Source organism: Antedon mediterranea, chromosome 2 (assembly GCF_964355755.1).
Source record: "Antedon mediterranea chromosome 2, ecAntMedi1.1, whole genome shotgun sequence".
Lineage (NCBI taxonomy): Eukaryota > Metazoa > Echinodermata > Crinoidea > Comatulida > Antedonidae > Antedon > Antedon mediterranea.
Window position 1 is genome coordinate 7,039,734 of NC_092671.1, and position 23,053 is coordinate 7,062,786.

The 23,053-nt window shown below is 31.9% G+C and overlaps 1 protein-coding gene and 1 long non-coding RNA gene across 2 annotated transcripts; both read right to left on the reverse strand.

Annotated features, from left to right (window-relative positions):
• Positions 1 to 4,626: 4,626 nt before the first annotated feature.
• On the reverse strand, positions 4,627 to 6,166 carry LOC140039946 (uncharacterized). Its single transcript, XR_011842671.1, has 3 exons — positions 6,131 to 6,166; positions 5,312 to 5,441; positions 4,627 to 4,690 (listed from the first exon to the last, which is right to left on the reverse strand). It is a non-coding gene; the product is annotated as an uncharacterized lncRNA (long non-coding RNA).
• A 2,751-nt stretch (positions 6,167 to 8,917) lies between these two features.
• On the reverse strand, positions 8,918 to 20,467 carry LOC140039231 (uncharacterized). The gene is made up of 14 exons (XM_072084831.1): positions 20,203 to 20,467; positions 19,695 to 19,959; positions 19,133 to 19,289; positions 18,495 to 18,626; positions 15,485 to 15,602; positions 14,307 to 14,470; positions 12,476 to 12,577; positions 11,356 to 11,424; positions 11,008 to 11,146; positions 10,808 to 10,917; positions 10,415 to 10,591; positions 10,001 to 10,073; positions 9,126 to 9,346; positions 8,918 to 9,010 (listed from the first exon to the last, which is right to left on the reverse strand). Exons 1-14 carry the CDS (start codon positions 20,465 to 20,467, stop codon positions 8,918 to 8,920), a joined length of 2,085 nt encoding a protein of 694 aa, XP_071940932.1.
• Between the last annotated feature and the right edge of the window lie 2,586 nt (positions 20,468 to 23,053).

Here is a 23,053-nt window from a genome sequence, read left to right on the forward strand (position 1 = left end):
CGGAGACAATATACATCTTAGCTCATAAAATAATAAATACTCACAGACTGGCTGGATGAAAGGGCAATGATAAGTTTCTATTTTAATTACAATTTATTGATTGATATTTCATTGAGTCAAGTATATAATTCTTTTAGAAATAATTAAAGAGCTTGAAGCAAATTATAGACTCTACCTCCCTAAGGAGATATTACTCAGTCATGGCCCCTGTGGGACGGTAGTACAACCCAGAAGTCAAGCACACTACAGTAGTTTTATGGAGAGTAGAGACAGTCGTATTTCATATATAGCCTTTCAGAACAGCAGATATCAAATAATGTTACTAAAGCTATTGTTAGTGGATACTTATTGCGTTTGAACAACTGCACACGCCCGGTTTATCTCTGTAACGTTTTATTAAAGGAACAACATACCTTCTAAAACGGTTCCTATATAAATAAATACATGATTATTGTAGTCTTTAGGCCTATAATATATTTAACAAACCAACCTACCTTGTTCATTAAACACTAAAATGTGTGTAGTGATGTATAAAAATGGTCACATGTTATGATGTTAATCTGTCGAGGTAAATTCATTATTTGAATGTAGGAAATTGGAAGATCAAAGTACGACAAGTATCTTATCTGATAAACACAATCAGTTTTGAGATATTGAGTATTACACTGTGTAACTTAATAACTGTAGGCTCTAACCGAACAATATGTTTCACTCTATATAATAATATTTTAATTAGAAACTTTGAATATGTTAGGCATTACCAGCTAAACAGTGTCTATCTAAAGTAGTCTTGAATTAGAGCGGCGTTTAATTGACACACATCTAGCGAAGATTAATGTGTATTTACTTAATTACATTAGCAAATTGATATAATACTAAGTACATTTGAGAATATTTGCGAAAAATCGCAAGTAATTCTCGGGTGGGACTCAAACCCACGACCTCAAGATCACTAGCCTGGCGTTCATACCTCTATACTACCGAGCTTGCGCTGATGGCTAGTGGTTGGATTCGAGCCCAAGTAAGCAGCGGGTACTGCACCAACAGGGTTGTAATTGTGGAGTAGCTTTACGTCAGAAATTAAGCAACGTTGGGCCAAGTTGAGATTGGATGGGAGACCATCTGGGAATATCGAGTGCTCTATATATGGAGCTGAGGTCCTATCAGGCTTTTGAAATCAGCATTGCTTATGGCAGCCCCTGCAAATAGATGTGCGTCAGACGTATTGGCCCATGCCTTTCCTCTGGTCAAGTTGGGCGCTGGTCGTATGAAGCTCTTGATCAATGATAGAACCAACCAAGGTGCTTCATTCAGTATTCAGATGAATGTAAGACAATTGACATTGTGTCATTCGCTGGCCGTCAATAATTAAATTGTAGACCTATACCTGCAAATACTGCAGTTGAAAAACCGTGAAAAAAAGTAAGTGTTTCCATGCATATAATTAACTTACTACACATTTTGAGAAAGAAATTGTAGCTTGCTTGTTTATAATATTTTATATTGTTATTGTTACACATATCTGATGTTTTGTAGTTTTTGTCATCTCTACAGTTATTATTAAAAATGATATGTGGATAATTACGGTACCATATTTTGAATCTGGTGGTGGAACAAGTCTTCTCGGATAATGACTATAAACCGGTAGCTTAGACTGCTTTGTGCTTTCCTGTTAGCTAGTAACTATGATATAATTCTACTTGCGTCGTGTTTGTTTAATGTGTTTGATTTGTATTATATATTTTTGAAATGTATTCTTTGCCTGAATAAATAATAATAACCGTAGGTCCAGTGTACACAGTCATAACCCAGTTTATCATATGAGATGAGTTGAGGGGTACCCCTGGTGAACTGGTTCACAAACTAATAATCTGATAGGACAGTGATTTATTCAGTATTGGTAATCCTTGGCCACATGTGCCTAAAGACATAACAAAAATTAAATAATACAAGTATTGAGTGATTAGATTGAATAATCAACATTTTTAATTGAGTAAAACCATCTTTTAAATAGATATGTTTTATCATGGAGTAAAGAACTTATTCTTTACTCCATGGTTTTATTACCCTCATTTTTGTAATAATATAAATGACATACATCTCGAAAAAAACAATTGGAAAAAACGGCTTTCTTCGTACGTTTCTTCTCCAATGTGAATGCAGCATTCAGTGGCGTAACGGCTATTATGAGCGCTCACTGGCTAAACCCAGGGGCCCCGGAAGTTATGGGTGCCCCTGAGTAATGCCCAGAGAAAAACAAGCATTATAATATGTAGAAAAAAGCTAAGAAAAACGAGGCCTCCTAAACCAGGGCCTCAAGCCTCTGCATTACGCTACTACCTGCATTAACACCCGAGTGTATCATAAAGTAATGTCATAAGTAACATTACCAAAGTTCCTACGAAGAGCAATAATAAACTGTTATTGTTTCGTTGTCGATATCAATTATTAAAACATATAATGATATTATCTACACACAATAGAGATCATTTATATTATATTGAAAAATATCCTATTATTTCAGTTCATCAATTGGTTTAACATTCATTTAAAATTCTCCCAGTGTATGTGTTTCATTATTCAAGTAGCCTGGGTTAAACATAGCCACACAAGAGTTTTCAATTGATCATTTCTCTTAACAAACCAAATCTTGAATCTTTCTGTTTTGGATTGAGAAATGGGAATATGATTTTAAACAATTTGTGTAAAGTTGGGCTAGTTATAATAGGAAAAGCTGCAATATAAAGATCTCAAATTCTTTATTGAGCAACGTCTTTCATTGTAAAACCAGACTCGTTAACCGATTCTCTATTTTTGAATGCGATCAAGAAGCAGACAAAACCACCAAGAAGAATACATAGAACACCCATGCCGATACCCATACCTATCACTGCACCTAAAAAGACAAATCGTGTGTAAATATTCACAAACTCTGCTTTTTAAATGAATGAACTTAATTTTAAAAATTTACTTGATCATTTCAATCCATTAATATTGTTGATAATTATGTACACATTTTGGTAAATATTTTTTAGGATCAAGTGTTTGACAAGACAGAGGTTTAAGAACCTGTGCTGTAAAAGGAGAAAAGACTTATGCAGCCTATAGGACATGGACATGAGAGGAAGTATGAAGGACATAAATAATACGAGCAACTTTAAAATACGTTATATTAGGCCTATACTATTCCTTACCTTGTGTGTATGTATCATCTTCTACGTCCACCGGTGATTGAAGACTACCTGATATTACGTATATGATATATTCCTATAAACAATAATTAACGTGTTTATATTAATGACATAATTTAATAACAAACATTAATCTAGTTAGTTTCTTTATTCAACTTCGATTGTTGTAAGAGTGGTGCTAAAAAATACCAGCTTTAACAGACACGTAAAGTAATAATTATCAGTTTCAAAATTATGATTATTTGAAATGTAATATTAATATTAATTGAAATGTGCTATAGGGAGTATAGAAAGTTTAATGGCTTCTTAAACGATTTGGGAATGGCAACTTACATCGACATATGCCCACCTCTCACATTATTAAAATGCATCAAAATGACACTTAATAATATTATATATGCATATTTGAATATTCATCGTTATGGAGTTCATTATTTTGAAACTTCGAATCTTTGTTTGGATAAAAGTGTACATTGTGTTTTATTCCAATACTTAGTGGAACAAAGAATTGTGAATACTTACATCCTTCGATATCTGTCCTTCTGTATTATCAATTTTGTTAATCTTTGGCATCCTAATGATCATTTTACCAGTATTGATATTCTTTTGGAGTGTGTTACGTGCCACAGGAATACTAGGTTCGCTATTTCCAACATCCCCTTGAATAGGCGAGACGTCATGCAATGTAAATCTTATAAACGTCCGATCCTCTTTAATATTTAGCTAAAAAATAATAATTGATACGTGCGTAATAATTATCGTAAAATAAATTGTTTCGTGAAACTTTCCTTCTTCTGTGTTGTTTTCCGTATATCTGAGTGAAATATCTAATGGTTGCAACATGTAAAACAGAATAGTAGGCCTAAGTGATCTTTATTTTTTTTAAACGTGTGGAATATGTGTTCATTGTGTGTTATTCTCATTTGTAAGGTTTAAATGATTCTACTGTCATTTACAACCATAGATATATTATAGTTCACTTCATATCTCTATGGTAGGACCTATTAATGCCTGAGAGATGCTCACGCGTCCGTAGGCCTGTATAGACCAATCATATCATATTAGACATTGTTTTTTATTTAACTCTTGCTTGTAATATTAATTTATACTTGAGTGTTTTCCATTTACTGACGCGTTGCCAGGGCGTGGTGTCAGCAAACTCAAAGCTTCGTCAGTTTCTTTGAGAAGTCTCGGAACATTATCCGACTAGCACCGCATGGAGGTAAAGATGAGAGCTATCTGTATAGTGCGTGTCTCTCATGCACACACAATAAAAGTTCTGCTTTATAATTAAAAACAAAAAACTCCAAACTAATTACAGAAATTATAAGGTCTCTAATTCAACATGAAGCTAATTTTGTTTTTATAGATAAAAAACCGGATAAATACCTGAACGTCGGATATTCTTAAGTCACTGACATTACAATAAGTTGCTATGGCTTCTTGGGCTCGTTGGTAAAACACCAATTCGTCCTTGGTAATTATATCATTATAATGCCCTAGATAAAAACAAGTATATCATTATAATGCCCTAGATACAAACAAAATAGTTCGTTATGATTATAATTATTATATAACGAGTCCTTAAAGGGTATCTCCGGGTTTCAAGTTTAATTTAATTATAACATATAAACCTTTGCAACAACATAGATAATCCTATAACTTAATATATAATTAATAATAATCCTAATGGTATTTTCTTATAACATTATGAACAAGGTCTGCGCCACTAATGCTTAGGCTATATCGCTGATGAAAAATAAGTGTTATCAGTGTAATTGTTAATTGCAAATATTTATATTTTATAATAAACAATATAGAAATTTATACTGACAAAAACAACAATATTTAGAGAAAGTGCAAATCAATCCCTTTTTCTTGATCTATGAAGTTGTGCCGGGGCAATCCGAAGGTAGCGGTTGTGGAGCAGCTTTCGAATGGCTATTATGAACAACTTGCGACATAGTAGTTAGTCTACTCTAAATTTACTATTTTGTCCAACGCGTAAATCTTTGCTCTATATCGCGATGCTTTTTCTACCAATCACTGGACGGTAAATGTTTGAGCCACATTCGATATTTTTCTGGTACTAACACTAATAAAATATAATTCTTACTAACTTGATATTTCAAATTGGAGATTATCGTAATTATCTGTATCCATACATTGCTGAGCAGTAAAATCATGGATAGATGGTTGTCGACAATTGAAATCGAATACTTGTTCCGTAAATATAATGTTACTGGCATTCTGTTTCAATATAAAAAATACAATAAATTATTAAAAGAGAGAAGGATGACCATTCAAACGGGCGTAGAATACAAACATATTCTATGACAGTGAGGATTAAAATCTAGAAATAATCAAGAAATTATCCACTATAATATTTTAAACACGTTAAATATGCAACATTTTAAAAGTGTTAGCAAGTTCTGATCTTAACTAATGATACGGATGTATTGTAACAGCATTCATGTAAACTAAGCCGCCATATTCTGGAATGCTGAATACATTTTCTTCATAAAGGTAAACACGTATTAACGATCGAAGATTGTTGATGATTTTGTTTTGATGTTTTTCCTGACAACTACAAAGTCATAGATTCACAAGGGCCAGATTAACAAAGGCGGGGATTTTTTTGTGAAATTATGGTGGTTATACACGATGAATAAAAACAATAGAAGCTATCAAGTTTATTTAGAAAACGAATAGAAGCTCTAGATAGGTGTCTCATTATAGATATATTGTCCCCCTGAAAAATATTTAATTATGGTTTTGTTGAATATGTAATTTAAATAGTTTTTCACTTTGACCAAAACATTACATTTTTGTTTATGGAAGTGATTAACTTTATTAAAACAGTGAAATAGCATATTCTTCATTTTTCATATTTTTGGGGGAAAATACGTCTGACCTACATTATAATGTAACGGTCTTACCTTTGCATCAGTAACTATAAGTTGAATGGGTACCTGTGTTTCCCATGAAAGGTCTGTCACCTCAATCCAAGAACTCTAAAAATAAAATACAGTACTTCTTTAAAGCAAACACGATCTCCACCATCATCATCTGATCCTAAAGGTTTGGCGACTAAGATTGCATTTACTAACTGGATAACAAGGTAAAGATTGACAATAAAGCTGTTTTTTTTTAAATATTCAAGCATTTCGATTATCTTTTAATCAAAGCAAAGTTTAAATCTTATTTATACTTAATTCTATAATATTACAAGTTGATCTATTTTATGAAATGAATACTATAAAATACATATTGATCGTGTGAACGAACGCTATTCAATCGAACAAGTTTTAAGTTGTAAATAAAGTTTATAGTCACCGTTGCAAAATACCATTCCCATACTGTAGGTAATGGGTTATTGGAAGGCCAATCGTATCGCTTAGTTGCCCATCTCTCACATGTCATCTCCCGACAGTCTGACTAAGTAAACGATAAAACAACGAATAACTTTAAAAAAAATAAGTTTACGCATTTTAAATATTAAACTAAATAAATTTAATGAAATTGTGACTGTTAATGTTTAACTTACAGTGCCCTTATAAATTAGGTTTCCATCCAGTTTAAATAGTTCGTAAGTAGAAGACATCCTCACCAGTCCGTCACCGATTGGGATAGCATATCCAGAAGTTGACGAAATTGGGAATAATGAACAGTTGCCGAGAACATTATTACTAACATATGTAATACCTAGTGAAAAGAAACTATAACTGTTATTCTTAAATATAAAAAATATTTATTAGGTTATAATAATAATATAAAAAAGAAAACCATTCCATTTTAATTTTAGAAGGAAAAGCATAATCAAAATGTATTAATATTTCGTTTTAATTTGTGTATATATTAACTCATGTCTTTTTGTTCCCAATTAGATACTGACTATCATCAAGGCTATTCTGTAGACTTATTGCGTTGTTAAACGCAACCTGATGAACCTCGTAGGATGGAGTTAACGATGTGTTTGTTCTTTTTTGCTAGTATGCCATAAATAGTTAAATCTATTCAGGAATAATTAATTCTCTACCCGCAAGTTGCTGCGTTCTTACCAGTATTGAAATCATCAATGGCTGTATACGACGTTCCATATGATACGAAATTAGTCCTTGTTAACCGTTTCAATTGGTCATACTTTATCTGAATAAAAATATTATTGTTAAGGCTAACCAAATAGTTAGTAAGTAAACGTATTAAACAATAGTTTAGATTATGTGCAACACTTGAAATTATCCATGGGAGTTACAATTATTAACATATTAGGCCTACTATAAAAGCATAACTGTACACCGGTTAGAAAACTATTACATACTTGTTTATTTAAGTTTCACTTTCAGACCAAACCTTATAGGCCTAAATAATGTAATATCTAAATAAAAATGTCAGTACTAACATCGAGTCTCTGTTGAGCATATGTCGTGTCACCCGGAAGTACTTTGTAGAGAATCTCAACTCTTGAAGATGCATACTCGGGAAGTACGGGTAAACGTTTAGTCTGAGTGTCATTAGCACATAACACACCCTTCGGTAACTTAAAGACAATGTAAAAATAATATTCTTATATCTATATTTAAAACGTGAAAATAAAAATAATTAGCATAATTGTAAGACGTTGTGTTACTTGCCATAGGCCTATTTAAACAATATACCATAAGTAAAAATGGTAAATGTCAATGAATGTCGCCTAACTTTATGTTTGAAATAAGTAATTTGAAAATTGACTCTTTTTCTAGAAGTCATTTACTCCCGAAAGTTAAACAGCGAAAGGTATATACTTAGAAATACATTTTAATGAAAATTTATGCCTGACAGGGTTTTTTATATATGATACTTTAAGGGTTTAAGAATTTGTCAATGTTGGTAAATGCATGTTGTCACTCTGTTGTTACTCTTCAATCAAATAAAATTGAATAATCTATCTTGTTTCCAACTTTTTTTTTATACTTACCAATAATTTACCTAAACTGTCAATGACTTCAGGTTGAAATCCTGTGTACTCGTAAATATGTTTGAATGTGTGAGCAGGAGCATCGAGATCTTTTAATTGTAAACCCTTTCCTTCGATTATGGCTCTCACAGGAATTGGTGAGGACAGAGATGCCGCTGCATATCCCTCAATAGTGAAGTACCTACAACGTATGAATAGACAATGACGTCAGTAAACCTTCCAAGCGTGTTGTTGTTTACCACGCCTCATAATTTAAGAAATATTGATTTGTATACCTTTTGAGAGTTATACTTATTATTATAGAATGTTATTTATACTTCTGATAACATGATAAATAACACAAAAAGAAACACATGAGTTACACATAACATAAATTAAAAAAAGGTATTTTAATATAATTTATAACCGAATTGGTTTTTTCAAACTTGGGACAGTCTTTTAAAGAATTAAGAAGAAGTAAAGTAATAATATTGAGGTTCAGCTGTAGCGCCACCTATCGATGTTTGGGTATGTTAGCTTTTTAATTATGTACGGAGATGAAAATTGTCAATTGTTTTGGATAAATAATAATAATACTTGAGACACTTGACTTGTGATATGCAATTAGTCCTAAAGTTCCTACACACGAGTAATTACCAGTCGAGAGTGAATGTAGATTGCGTTTGGGGTATGAATACACATGAACGCCACCAGTCGACAGGAATGCCCCGAACAACGGTTGTTCCTTTGTATATTGATCCAGCCAGTTTAGTGATTTCCATACCAATTCCTAAACTAAACAGTTGTTGGTTTTCGTTTGATTCAAGAAATGTTTGTAGATACGATGGTAGCTCATATGGAATTGCAGTGCAGCTGCCATTAGCTGTAAAAAAAAAAAGAATAGTAAATTATAAATAAATATTATTGCTGTTTAAAATTGCTTTTTGCTACGATACAAAATGTCAACAGTAAAATCACTTACGGTAGATTAAATATACAATAGATTCTCTAAGATCTGATATTGTCTGAAACATTCCGGACGTAGAATAGGCGAATATACTTGAGCGTAGGGACAGTGTGTCAAAATACATGACACCTTCAACCATGTACGCTGGTTCGTTGACAAATTTTGCCTCCATATAAACTTGATAGGACTCATATAGTGTTGGTAACGGTTTCTCAATGCGGCTTTCTTGAGGATCGCAAACATTCGTATCTCCTGAAATACAAGTCAAATTCAAAGTAAATTGTTATATAATCAAACAATATCGTAATCCTTCCTCCTATAGTAGGCCTATTTTATTTATTCATAGAAAAAATATACTATATTTCTGCCATACGTGGAGTTAATATAATAATTTTCCTACAGTAATCAAATCAAAAGCATGTTATTAGCACAATTTGTTGGACCTTGGAGAAGATAATGTTCGTGTTTTGATGACTGTGTTGTTACTTAAAAATAATAAATCCGTTTTATATTCAAAATATCTGGATTTCGGAGAGAGTAAGTACGTGTTAGCGATAAAATGATAGCAATATTGAAGTCAACCACGTTGCAAATTACTTTATCTTCAGAAAGGAGTTTTTATAACCAAACAATAATCACTCGAGTGAAAATAGTTAGCGTGAATATTCTTTCTAAATCACATAACAAAAAAACGGAAACTGCAGAAAGCAGTCAATACAGACAACACTGTTTAAAGGCCACATGAATAAAAATAGTAACTTGTGGAACTTTACCACGCAAACAAACATTTTGCGAGTACGTGGGTAGTTATTTCGATAGGATATAAAGTTGAGAAGATACACATTATCATTGCAATAAAACCAAATACAAGTATGTGTTGCAAATGTATATATGAAATCAAAATACCTTGAAATGGAAAATCTGGTGGGAAAACAACGTCACTCCTCAAACTAAATGGTACGGCAATAAATTCGAATTTCTAAGAAATCAAAATTATTGATTATTACCTTTTTACACAGAATCTTAACAAAAAAAAGTGTTAACACATTTTTAGTCTTAAAGATTAATTTCTCTGTAAAATCTTCCATCATAACGATTCAAAGAGGAAAGCGGTTTAGGGAAGGAAGAGGGTACTGTCTACAAAGTCAAAACACTATCAGTGTGTATTGCAGTATTTAAAGGAGAACCATACACCTACTACTGATAAATTGTGATTTGGATTAATAACCATATCAATATTATCAAAACTATTTGTTGAATAAATCATTTCTTATTACTGATGTAATATATGCAAATTAAGATATGTAATGCAGTGCTTACTTTATCATTAACTTCCATAGAGATGATTAGATCTCCCTTGTTGATTGAACTTTCAAGAGAATTTACCGCTTCTACCAGGCTAAGTTCATTAGTTGTCATGTTGTAGAGATCTCCATCAATCGGAGCTTTGTCCAACAACGTAAACGTCACGTATACCTTTACATTACTGTAATCGTACTGAAACAATTGTTGCATTTTAAGTTTATCTTTAACGATTTACTACACTCATAAGCTGTAAAACTAAATTGTAAATATTGTATATTGTAGATTTATTGTAGCTAAGTATAATTGTGGCAAAGACTAGTTTTTGGTGTGGAGAATTGAATAAATAAATAAATAATTTTATTGGTGTTACACTTGGTGCTCAAATAATTGTCAAATACAGAAACTCACCATTACATTCGCTACCCTGCCAAAGCTGACCCCTGAACTCTCGGCAATAGCAATCTGAGTGGACTTCAAGAAGAGGGTTGGCGAATGTGAGATGTAACCAATGTTTTCACCTAAAAACAATGTTTTCAAACTTTACCATTGTTACCAAAAACTAATCAAAACTATAAACGATACCAATACAAGAAAGTAAAGGCATGTACCTGGAACTTGGAACTGTAGTATTTTCTTTTGATTTTCAGCAAAACACGAAGAAACATCAAATACAGCAAAATCATCAATACTTGCTCGGAATTCATAAATACTAAGTACAAAGTGTAAAGGCTCAAGTATACCAGTCTCCTAAAACAATAACATCGATAAAAAACATTACACAATGCAAAATAATGGTAATTAATAATGAATTTTACAAGTTAGCACATATAATATAATCAATTTACTTAGACACTAACGTTTGTTTAATTATTAGGTAATATTCAGTCAGTGAAAATAAAGTGCAATCTTAAAAATGGAGAATTTTCCCGGTATTAATAATCATGCAAGTAACTCACTGGCGTGCTTCTAATATCCATACGTATCGGGACGGCGTCAGTAGCAACAAAGTTCTCCGTCCAATTTTCCTTTAAACAAACATAATTTGTTTTAATAACGATAAAAATGGTATTTGCATATTATACTAAGCAAGAAAATATTATGTATTATGATAATGATGTATGTTTCTATTATTATACTGAGTAATATATTTCAAATCATTGAAAATATCATTTCTTTGACAATTTTGTTTATGATTGTAGACTTCAGAATCAAAGAGTTTAAAGTAAGGATCACGTGGAAAATAATGATACCATAATAGTTTTACTTCACGTGTATATATGACGTTGACCCCATAACATATCAATTGCCAGTAAAATAATAATGGCCTATATTCACACTAAACCCTAATAATATATAACTTAAAAGCGGTTATATAGCTTCTTTAATGGATCACCCACGTGAGCGATCGTAATTACTGGTAATTAGACGTACGTACACACCTGTTCGTATAGCCTACCGCTGGATCTTTTCTCAATACAACACATACTCGTACATCATTCGTATTTTCAATCTTTTTTTAACAGATAATGTGTATCGGTTTGTCGATATATTGTTTGATGGGTAGAATATAATTAAAGATATCATCATCGTTTATCAACATCAAATACAGTTGTATCACTCACCTCTCTCTGGTTGTACTAAATACTGATTTGTATTATACAAATAATAATGGGTTAAATGAGGAGAATATTTGAAAGATTTACTCTCGGCTCCGCCTCGTTGTATATGACCGTCAGGCTACTGCTTTGATTGTGTTCGCCGTACAGTTAAGTTGTAGACGGCGGATTTTCTTCGCGCAATGCCGCTTTCCAGAACAATTATTATTTGACAATGCAATAGTACAAACGGGAGAAAATAATGCACTGCAAGTAATACGAAATGAACCAATAAATGGTACTCTTAACAAGCAAATGCTTTTTAATTTACTTTCTTAAGAAATCCTAGATTTGCAAATTTAAAAAGGAAGTAAGGATGATAACAGGATAACAAAGAATGCACATTGTGTACCGAACCCATCCTCACGATTTAGAGACCCATTGAAACAATAAACGAATTATATTATATTATGATACATACAGCTGTAAAGAACCACTCCAACGTACTATCGAACCGTTGATCTTGCACGGTTTCGGTTCCTTTTCCAATCCATACATCGGTTAGTATATTTCTAATGAGTTTCTGTGAAATAGTATATAACAATAATGACAGTATTTATTATATATCATTTGTCGGCATAGACATATAAACTAGAAACCACAATGCATTTCTAATTTATACATTTATAATACTTAATACTGTACCATAATAAAATGAGATAAACTGAGTAACTAAAAAAATAGGTCCTGTGCTATTCGCATTTGAATTTGTGTCACATCAGATAAAGCCTATACTGATAAATAAATAAATATATATATATCACATAATCAGATTAAAACAGTCACTTTTAACTGGTGATGTAAATGTATAACATTTCATTTACTTTGGATCGTGTCGTTATAGACAACTTGTAATTGATTAGCTTTTCTCAGCTTGACAGTATTATTCATTGATTTTTTTAACTAGAGGCGACACTGAAACCACTGAATACTCAACGTTAAAATTACTGTCATAAATGAAGACGTCTTTCCATAACACGGGTATTCACTCAAGTAAAACCAATTACGGTACACTTGTTTTTCAAATTTTGTTGTTATTGGCAGTTTTTTTTTTTTTTTTTTAGGATAACTTATTTTATGCTGCAATTTTGTTTTTTATTAAATATTCAATGCGCAAACTCAGACTCGGTTGCAAATCATATTAGGTCGATATTAAACATTAATATTAACAAAAATGAATTATACAAAAGATATGTGACAGACGATGAGATGATTCGTGCATGAACAGTAAAACATCCTTGAACATCAATCATTTAATTGGCTATGTGATAAATTGCGTAGTATACGCGCACGTGACATATCTATAAATAGAATATGCTGCTAATCTGCATGTCTGAACTTTATTTAACCGGTATAAACACTACACTACCAACACGTGCAGGGTTGGAAGTCCAACAAATTATTTCGATGCAAGATAAAGTTAGTATTTTAAAAATCAAATTTGTGTATAGCGTTGTTTGTACACGTTTTCTGACATTCCGAGGACAACATAATGTAAACTAATAATTGTCCCTGTTCAAAATATCGTGATCATCAGCAATGGTAATTATGATAACATTGGTTTATTCTTTTAAATAGTGCAAGTGTGCAATGTGAGTTCGTAGAAGAAAAATGCGTCTTCCATTTTATTCTGTCATATTTGTGTACCAAATTTGTGTAAGTTAGTTTTTAGTTTAATAACCAGTCGGATTATCCCCATAAAATGTATTGGTAGCACTTTAGTTGAGTCGAACGTAAAGTGTATTTGACATCGGCTATTTGTACAACAAAACAAATATAGATATAGTAAGTCTACTGTAGGTAAAGTACTAGAGTTTCAAATTTATATTATTAAAAATATGAATATTTTGGCACATATGGCGTTTTATACGTATGATTTTGATCTCACAAATCAAATAAATTATTGTCCAGACAAAAATTGAAAAACCGACTGGTGGACTCTACTATAAACATTACAAATTAAATACAGATTTAGGGCTAGAATATGGTATACATTCAGTGCGGTACAAAAAAACATATCTTGTGCAATTATTTCATCTATCCATCGAATGAAAGTTGAAGAACCTAACATTACTGTATGATGATAGATTCTATGTATGGAGCGTCAATACAATGCCATAAGTTTTTATCACAAGATTATCTAAATGATATTAACTGTGTAATCATCACCAACAACCTCGTATAGAGCCCATTATAAATAATCCATGCACTGGGAATAACTAGTAATGTCACTTGACTTAGGCCATACTTACTTTCCCTTTATATTCATAATTCATATCAGTGAGCCCAAAAAATAGTTCCTGCGCCGTTCGCATTCTGACGTGAGAAGGATCTGTTGGCACTGCCTCGTAGCTGGTGTTAGCAATTGGAAGAACAACGCAAGTTCCAACACGTGCATTCTTAACGTAAGCAACACCTGTGTATGCAAATTACAATATAATACGTGTAATTGTTTAAGGTTTAAAGTTTATGAATGCTTGTGCGATTATGTATTTATTAATACTCTTAATACAGTGTCACATATGTATCACATGCGAGGTCTGTATCATAACAAAAATATCGTGTGTTTCTCAATCAATAGTCATGAAAAAATAACATGACGTCATATCATTGCTTGTCTATATAAAATTCTTATAAATTATACAGCAACATTATTATGAATCATACATACATATGTTGTATACATTATTTTTTGTAAATATATTATTTACAAATAAATAATAACTAATAACTAAAAATTCTCCTAAATTATTTTAAAACCTATACATGAAAAATACAAAACTCGAAAAGTTTATATTAAACAGGTTGTGAGTATATACATTTTATCCTTTCCATCATCATTATTTCACTAACAAATTAATATTGTGAAATCTAATGAGATGGTGTTATTAAAAAGTAATACATAATTAGAAATAATGATAACATATTGAGGAGTGAGTAAGAAATGCTTTATAGTAGAAAAAGTATGAACACTGTTTTCTATTTCCACGTAACGTTTGACTTCTATGACGACTCAGTATACTAATTTGACATTTTCTGAAGTATTAATTGGAAAGATGTCTGTGATTCCCTATTTATAAACTAACGTAAACTAACAGAACATGTTCACACGTCTACTTAAGCACGCATTGGTCGAAGTTGTTGAAATTAGAAAGAAAAATATGTTTCAAACACTGTTTCATTTGCCTGAACTTTAATTTTCACTAGTTCATTTCTTGATGTAACCATTAAACGTGATCAAGGGGTTCTTAACTCCGTCAATGTGTTGACATAAATCTAAGCCGATCTTCTTCAACGTAGACTGACAGTTGAATTGTTCATTTCCTTGCGGATATGTTCGCAATTTAATGCATCAAAAGCTAGGATAATTGCTTTTTTTCATAGTGTTATAAAGACGAAATATTTTATCAATGAAATGAATACGATTTACCTGTAGTATAATCGTGTATCTCAGAGACAGGGTCGCCAACATCGTATCCAAGATCAGTTCGTGCTAAAACTGCTGTGTGCTCATACTTTACAAGCTTCAACGTTTCTGAAAACCATGCCTGTAAACCAAAGGAAATTCAAAAACTTTCCCAATTATTATATACAAAGTATTAAACTAAAAGTTACAATTTAATTTTCCTAATCAAAAATGTATCTGGTAGGAATTCTGCACGATATTAATTGTCGAGAAGAAAATTAAAACGCGACAATTTTATAATACACCTATTTACCATGAGAACATAGTCGTAGGAAGATTTTTCAGATTCACTAATTTTCAAAAGCGTTTCATTTAAATTAGTATATAGTCCATGGGATTTAGCTAAAAAATGACCCTTTTCTCACACAAATTGCAAGAAAAAGTTTTTTTGATGAAATGTGTTCTTTAGACCCTAATGAACACATTTATCAACGTTAGGACATTTTTCGACAACGGGAAGTAGCCTAATTTGCATAAATAAAAATGGCCGCCATTTTTAATAACGTGCTCTGTATCTTGGAAACCGCTAGTCACAGATACTTAATTATGGTGTCAAAATCGTTAGAATATATGTTTTTATATTCACTTTATTAAAAAAGTTTGTCCAAAAATGAATGGAAGTGCTATTTCTAACATTATTGACCTTTGACCTTGAATTCTCATATCTCAGCAACCACTAATCGGAGATATATAAATTAGAGCTTAAATTGTTCAGAAACTACACATTTATATCCAGTCTAATGGCATGTTTTTGCAAAAAATGGCGGATTCTAACATTATTGACCTTTGACCTTGATTTATCATATCTTAGCAACCACTAATCTGAGAGACACACAATATGGCTCAAACTGTTCAGAAACTACATATTTATATTTAGTCTAATGGCATGTTTTTGAAAAAAATTGCCGATTCTAACATTATTGACCTTTGAACTTTGCACTACATAAAATCGCATAACTTTGAAAATATTGTACATATGAAATTATTTTTAGTGTCAAATTGTTCAGAACATACATGTTTCTATAGAGTCCAATGACACATTATGTCCAATAATGACCTATTGTATGGTTATTCACATTTGAACTATATTTGAAACCGGGATTTTTAAACCCGGAATCTTCTTCATGTAGGCATTCATTAGAACATGTGATTTGGCACTACTCGTTTAGAATATGGTGGTAATTTAAAGTGCATGTAACCAGTTGATTTAATTTAGTTACTGAAAATATTCACGTTAAAAAAAATATTAGACTATGTATACATACATTATAGGTTTATTAATACATTTTAAATTAGGTCTTACATCTTACTCAGGAGAAAGTTGATGTTGACACTATTAACAGAGCCAACAAAGATGTAGGTTTTTTTTATGATATATTGTACATACTTTAAATAGGCCATGCCATTTTGCAGGTTTATTAAAGTTTTTTTCAAGTTAGTAATTTATTTTTTTATCAAATTAAATTGGCATTAAATGGCATATTCAACAAAGAAATATCTAAAGATTATTTAGTTTATATTTTGTTAAGGATAGCATCACTCTTGAGGGCATTCTTTTAGGTTGAAACATAGTCTTATTAAGAAGGCCTTTCCTACTACTAGACGCATTGTTGACAACTGGAATTTTAAAAGATCGATATTAATGCAACATATTTAGTTTAGTTTAATTAATTGGCTATCGAGACTCATAATTAGGCTGACCACCACTTGCAATATTTTCGCCGTATACAGTAAAAAACTCAGTTTCTTATGGAATTTATTTATCTATTTCAATAACCATATACAGTATGACTACTAGTGGTGTATAGTTTTTAACCTTTTATAATTTGTTTTTGTACTTTTTTTACGTGAATGTATTGTGTATGTACCATGTTTCTATGTGGTTTAATTTTTACCATTTTTTAACCATCAATTTTAATGCTTTTAATATAAATATCTGGTAATTCAGCTTCAGTTGCCAAGACGATAAGAAATAAAATAAACAAACGTGTAAACTTGTAGGCAGTTTATGGATGAATGCAATAGTTTATGCTTATACATTTAATGTACCATGGCCTACTTTAAACTAAACATAATAAGTCAACGTTGCAACTCTTACATTTTAGAGTGCCAAATCACATGTTCTAATGAATGCCTAGCCTACATGAAGAAGATTCCGGGTTTAAAAATCCCGGTTTCAAATATAGTTCAAATGTTAATAACCATACAATAGGTCATTATTGGACATAATGTGTCATTGGACTCTATAGAAACATGTATGTTCTGAACAATTTGACACTAAAAATAATTTCATATGTACAATATTTTCAAAGTTATGCGATTTTATGTAGTGCAAAGTTCAAAGGTCAATAATGTTAGAATCGTCCATTTTTGCAAATACATGCCATTAGACTAAATATAAATATGTAGTTTCTGAACAGTTTGAGCCATATTGTGTGTCTCTCAGATTAGTGGTTGCTAAGATATGATAAATCAAGGTCAAAGGTCAATAATGTTAGAATCCGCCATTTTTTGCAAAAACATGCCATTAGACTGGATATAAATGTGTAGTTTCTGAACAATTTAAGCCCTAATTTGTATATCTCCGATTAGTGGTTGCTGAGATATGATAAATCAAGGTCAAAGGTCAATAATGTTAGAAATAGCACTTCCATTCATTTTTGGACAAACTTTTTCATTAAAGTGAATATAAAAACATATATTCTAACGATTTTAACACCATAATTAACTATCTGTGACTAGCGGTTTCCAAGATACAGAGTACGTTATTGAAAATGGCGGCCATTTTTAATTATGCAAATTAGGCTACTTTCCGTTGTCGAAAAATGTCCTAACGTTGATAAATGTGTTCAGTAGGGTCTAAAGAACACATTTCATCCAAAAAACCTTTTCTTGCAATTTGTGTGAGTTAAAAGTCTAAATCCCATGGACTAATAGCGTAGTAATAACTTTGTTGTGTATTATTTGTACTTACATTTGTGTTTTCTATCCGACGAGAGTTCGGCGAAACTATTTCAATACGCATGCGTATATCACCAGGAATGATCGGTAGAGGGTTTGTAAGATTGAATTCTTTTCTTCCTTCACAATATACTCCTCTGGGTGTCTTAGAAAACAATATAATATGTACTTAATATTTGTTATTTGAAATCACAAATTGATATTGAAGAAAAAAAGGTATTTATATATGCAGTAGTACTGCTTAAGCAAGTATCTACATAACTAGGCTGAATGATCTTTAAGTGTAATAATAACAATTAAGAACAAAATATATGATGCATTACTCGTGATCATTAAGTGGTTCGAAAGCAAAATGAATTCTTACTTAATACTGTAACATTATATTGACAAAATACTATGGAGATAATGAATAATATGTTGTTCTAGATTTAACATTTAAGTTAAATATATTTTAACTATATTCTTCTTTGATCTAATCTTCATCAATGATGTCATTGATTTGGCGTCTTAAGGAAGACATGTCAAGGTATAGCCTACGTGTAGCCTACGTTTTGTGCCTAAAGTATCAAGACTTTTAATATTGATGTTGTATTTTTAAGTGAAATATATTTAAAGCACATAACGTATAAAAACCATAAATTCGTATCATACTTCGAAAATGTATGGATTGTAATTAGTGGACGGCCTGAAAAATGCGAACTCATAGATGTTCTCAAAATGATGCGTTCCGGATGCGTTGATATTTTCTCTCGTTCCGTTAACGGTGACACGAACAGGAATTTCATCCGACCCGTATGCCGTAGTATATCTGAAACATCAATTTAAAATATCTTTCTTTGAACTTTGATGTATTATGAATTCGAATTATTACTTCAGATATTATTAGACTCTAACTTCCAAAACTACGTTGTCGGAGAAACTATAAAAGAACAATGTGGGTTTTACACCTACGTGAAAAAAGTAGTAAGTAATCGTTATCAAAGTAATTCTTCAGAAGGTTTGAAAAAACTCTCGTTTTCCCTATGACCGAATCCACCTACTGTTTTTTAAAGACATTTTTATAGGAAAAATGTTTGAAATAAGTATGTTTAAGTAGGCTGTAATTGAACAATTAAAACAGTGGAATATTTAATAGTCTATATATTATGATATTATAGTATAGGCATATTATGTTATTCAATAATACATTATTTATTAAAAACATAAAGCTTACCCTGGAACAGTAAAATAGTAATCCACATAGAAAGAACTGGATTCTGAATCGTTTATACAAGCTCCCCAGTGATTGGTCGGAATTCCTCGTATTTCTTCCGTACCTAGGTACTCTTCTGGAAACTTGGTTCCGACTTGAAGAATGTCATTGACATGGCGAATGTGAGGAGTTCCATCAATAATCTCATAACCGAATGGCAGCAGATCAGGACTACTACTAATTCTTTGTATTGTGCACTGTGGAAGATCGTCTTCTGTATAAAAACCTTTAAAAGCAGACATCAAAAATAATAGGCTTACAGTATAAATTATAGTTTAATTTGTTTTCTAGCTCGCTATTTTTTCCCCAAAATCTATTTTTGTTACTGTTTAATTTTCAAAAGTAAGTTTTATTTTTCGGCCATTCATTCTGACGCCATTTTTAAATATCAACTATAAGAAATTAACTCTTTATGCTATCAAAGATATTCTAATGCATAAGATATTGTATACGCATTTAGGTATTTTACCTGGGCCAATTGATCTTCCAACAACAGTGTAAAGTTCATCTGTATCATAATCATATATTTTGAATGTTTCTTCACCACTCTTAACTGTTCTGAAGCTACCCCTGTTTCCCGGCTCGTCATAAAATTCTTCAACGTCCTGCGTGTACGACTTTTGAAGAATACTCGCTTCGATACTAGTGCTGTATTGGTTTGATAACTTGGGTAGTGATGGTCCATTGTTTGATTCAACAGGACTACACACAGGTATCACATCTCCTATGACCATAGATAGGCCTAGGCATACTGAGATAATGTACAGGCCGATGTAACTCTTTGAAGTACCGTTTGTTATTATTCTGAAATTATATTGAAATTGGAAAATAGACCTATATGAAAGAGAAAAGAAACAATCTAGTATATAGATTGTTGATTAGAGAGACGCCAAACTAATTAGCAAACAGCCTACTGGCAGATTGTATCTTGTCTAACACAGTGGCGCTATAATTCAACTATTCGTTATTCTTATTCATTTTGCTGTGATGTGTGCGATAGATACAAATAAATCTTATTCATATTTCGAATATAGAAAGCCGATAATTGTAAAGGGTATGTCACGCAACCAAATAGGCCATGTCCCAAATTATGAGCTCACCCACATTGAATTGAAGGATCTCCAAAGCCACATATATCTTGGGTATGGGTGTGAACCAGTATTAAAGCAAAACTCATACAAAGCCTATAGATGTATTGTAACATTACTGTATATATTCAATGAATAGGGATATTAACTTACGTTATAGCCATTGCCAAGTATTCTCAATGTTGATGCAGTAGTTTCATTTTATTCTAGTCACTTGTATCGTTAGTAATCTTCACGTGTCTGTATATTTTATAGATTAAATGCACTCAGTGTGTGTGTTATCTGTTCCACTTTGCCTGCCGCACGTTCAACGTAGTTTATAATCTCTCTGTACTATGAACCCAAGTTATTACAGATAAACTTAATTTCAGCTTTTATACAATGACTATACACTCGTATTTTACACTGTTTTTATTGAAGTTTTCTTTCAGTAAAAACAGAAAATCTACGATAATAACCCGCGGCAAAAGTTCTGGCAAACTTTACAAATCAATGTGTGAGTCAGTCTACATATAAATGTGTGAGTCGTACATATAAATGTGTGAGTCGTACTTACCAATGTGTGAGTCGTACTAAGTATCTGGTTTAACGATAATGGAGCAGAACGTACTAATAGGCTATAACATTAATTAGATGTTAGAAGACCGTTATTACTACGAAAGGATGATGATATAAAAGTTAATAATGAAATAATCGTCATGATATTCTGTAACGCATTGGTGAATAGACCAACAAATTGTGAAAATGTAGGTACTGTAGGCCTATTGTATTCACAAAAAAAACAATCACACAACACTACGTTATAACTTTAAAACATGATTTTCGTATTTAAATCATTGTCATATTAACTTATTCTTACTTAAAAACGACGTTAAATCGTAAAGATATCTTGAAATTTACAATTCGTAAACAAATCAATAAGCACGATGTCTTAATTAATTTAAACTTTGCCATTATACAATTTGCGCTTTGAGGCTTTCTGATTGGCTGACGCATGGATTTTGTGAATTGGATTTCAATGTGTAAATTTAAAGGCATTGGTTGCACGGAGCCAACTCCATTGTTCTGATAATCACTTGATGGCATGGATTAAGAATGTTTTGATGTAATTTTAAATCTGATAATATCTATGATGGTGCATGCTTTACAAGAGTCAACTATTATATGTTGCCTTTTCCCTCTCAAAACGAACTTCATACAATGGAATGAATGTTAGACAAATATGTATCCATTGCGCATATTTTAACACACAAGTGTTATTACAAATCAGTTAAAATATCGAAAATAACGTTAGAACTCAACGCTCTCTAAGTTAAAACTAATTCGAGTTTCTAACGTTCCGAAAGTCCTTGTTAGTTGATAAAAACAAGTTCACATCCACATTGAAATCTCTCCTGAAAACACGCCCAGTTAAATGTGATGAATCCGAAGGGGAAAACAGCAATTACCCTGAGCCTTTCGAGAGGGCTTCACTGGAGACTCTCCTCTTCACTTCCTATGACATATGTTGGGCAATAATGGCAGCACACCGCCAACCCACACTATGTTACAATCTGCCTACGACATTATGTGTTCTTCCCGTTCTATAATTACTATTTACAGTAGGCATGAATAAAGGAGAATTGGAGATTGATTGTTATTACATTACAAGTCAATGCCGAAATAAAACACCAGATTCTCTACAATCATATATACATATTATTTAATATTATTGTTAAGGTTTATAATCAATGACTCAAAGTTCTTCTGCAAACACACAAGAAATAACCTCATTACACTTTTTTTTTTTTGTGTTTTTTATATTTATAGTCGCGTGCAACGTGACTCTACAGCTCACTATGTCGTTCGGTCGGTAAACACAAATTTTTTCATCGCATCCAACAGCAAGAAACTCGCAAATTTGGATAGGGAGTGTAGTGAAAGTGTTTTGAGTCTGATACTAGGCCAGGATTTAATCCTAAACATTGAGATTGAAAGACACGTAAACCACCAGGTAGGTCCTACTATTTATTACGATTGCTAGCTAGCTTTCTTTCAGGGAGCCCATTGTAATACTCCTATCACTACGCATGCGCAAGAAGTCAAACATGGTAACGATAATCAATTAAACAATTTTCAGTTTTAAATAAAAGGAAACATTTTTTTGGTGAAATCTACACCGAATATTGTAACTCCTTCATATTAGAGTGATTGACGAATGATACTTCATCACATCATATTAATAATGTTCAT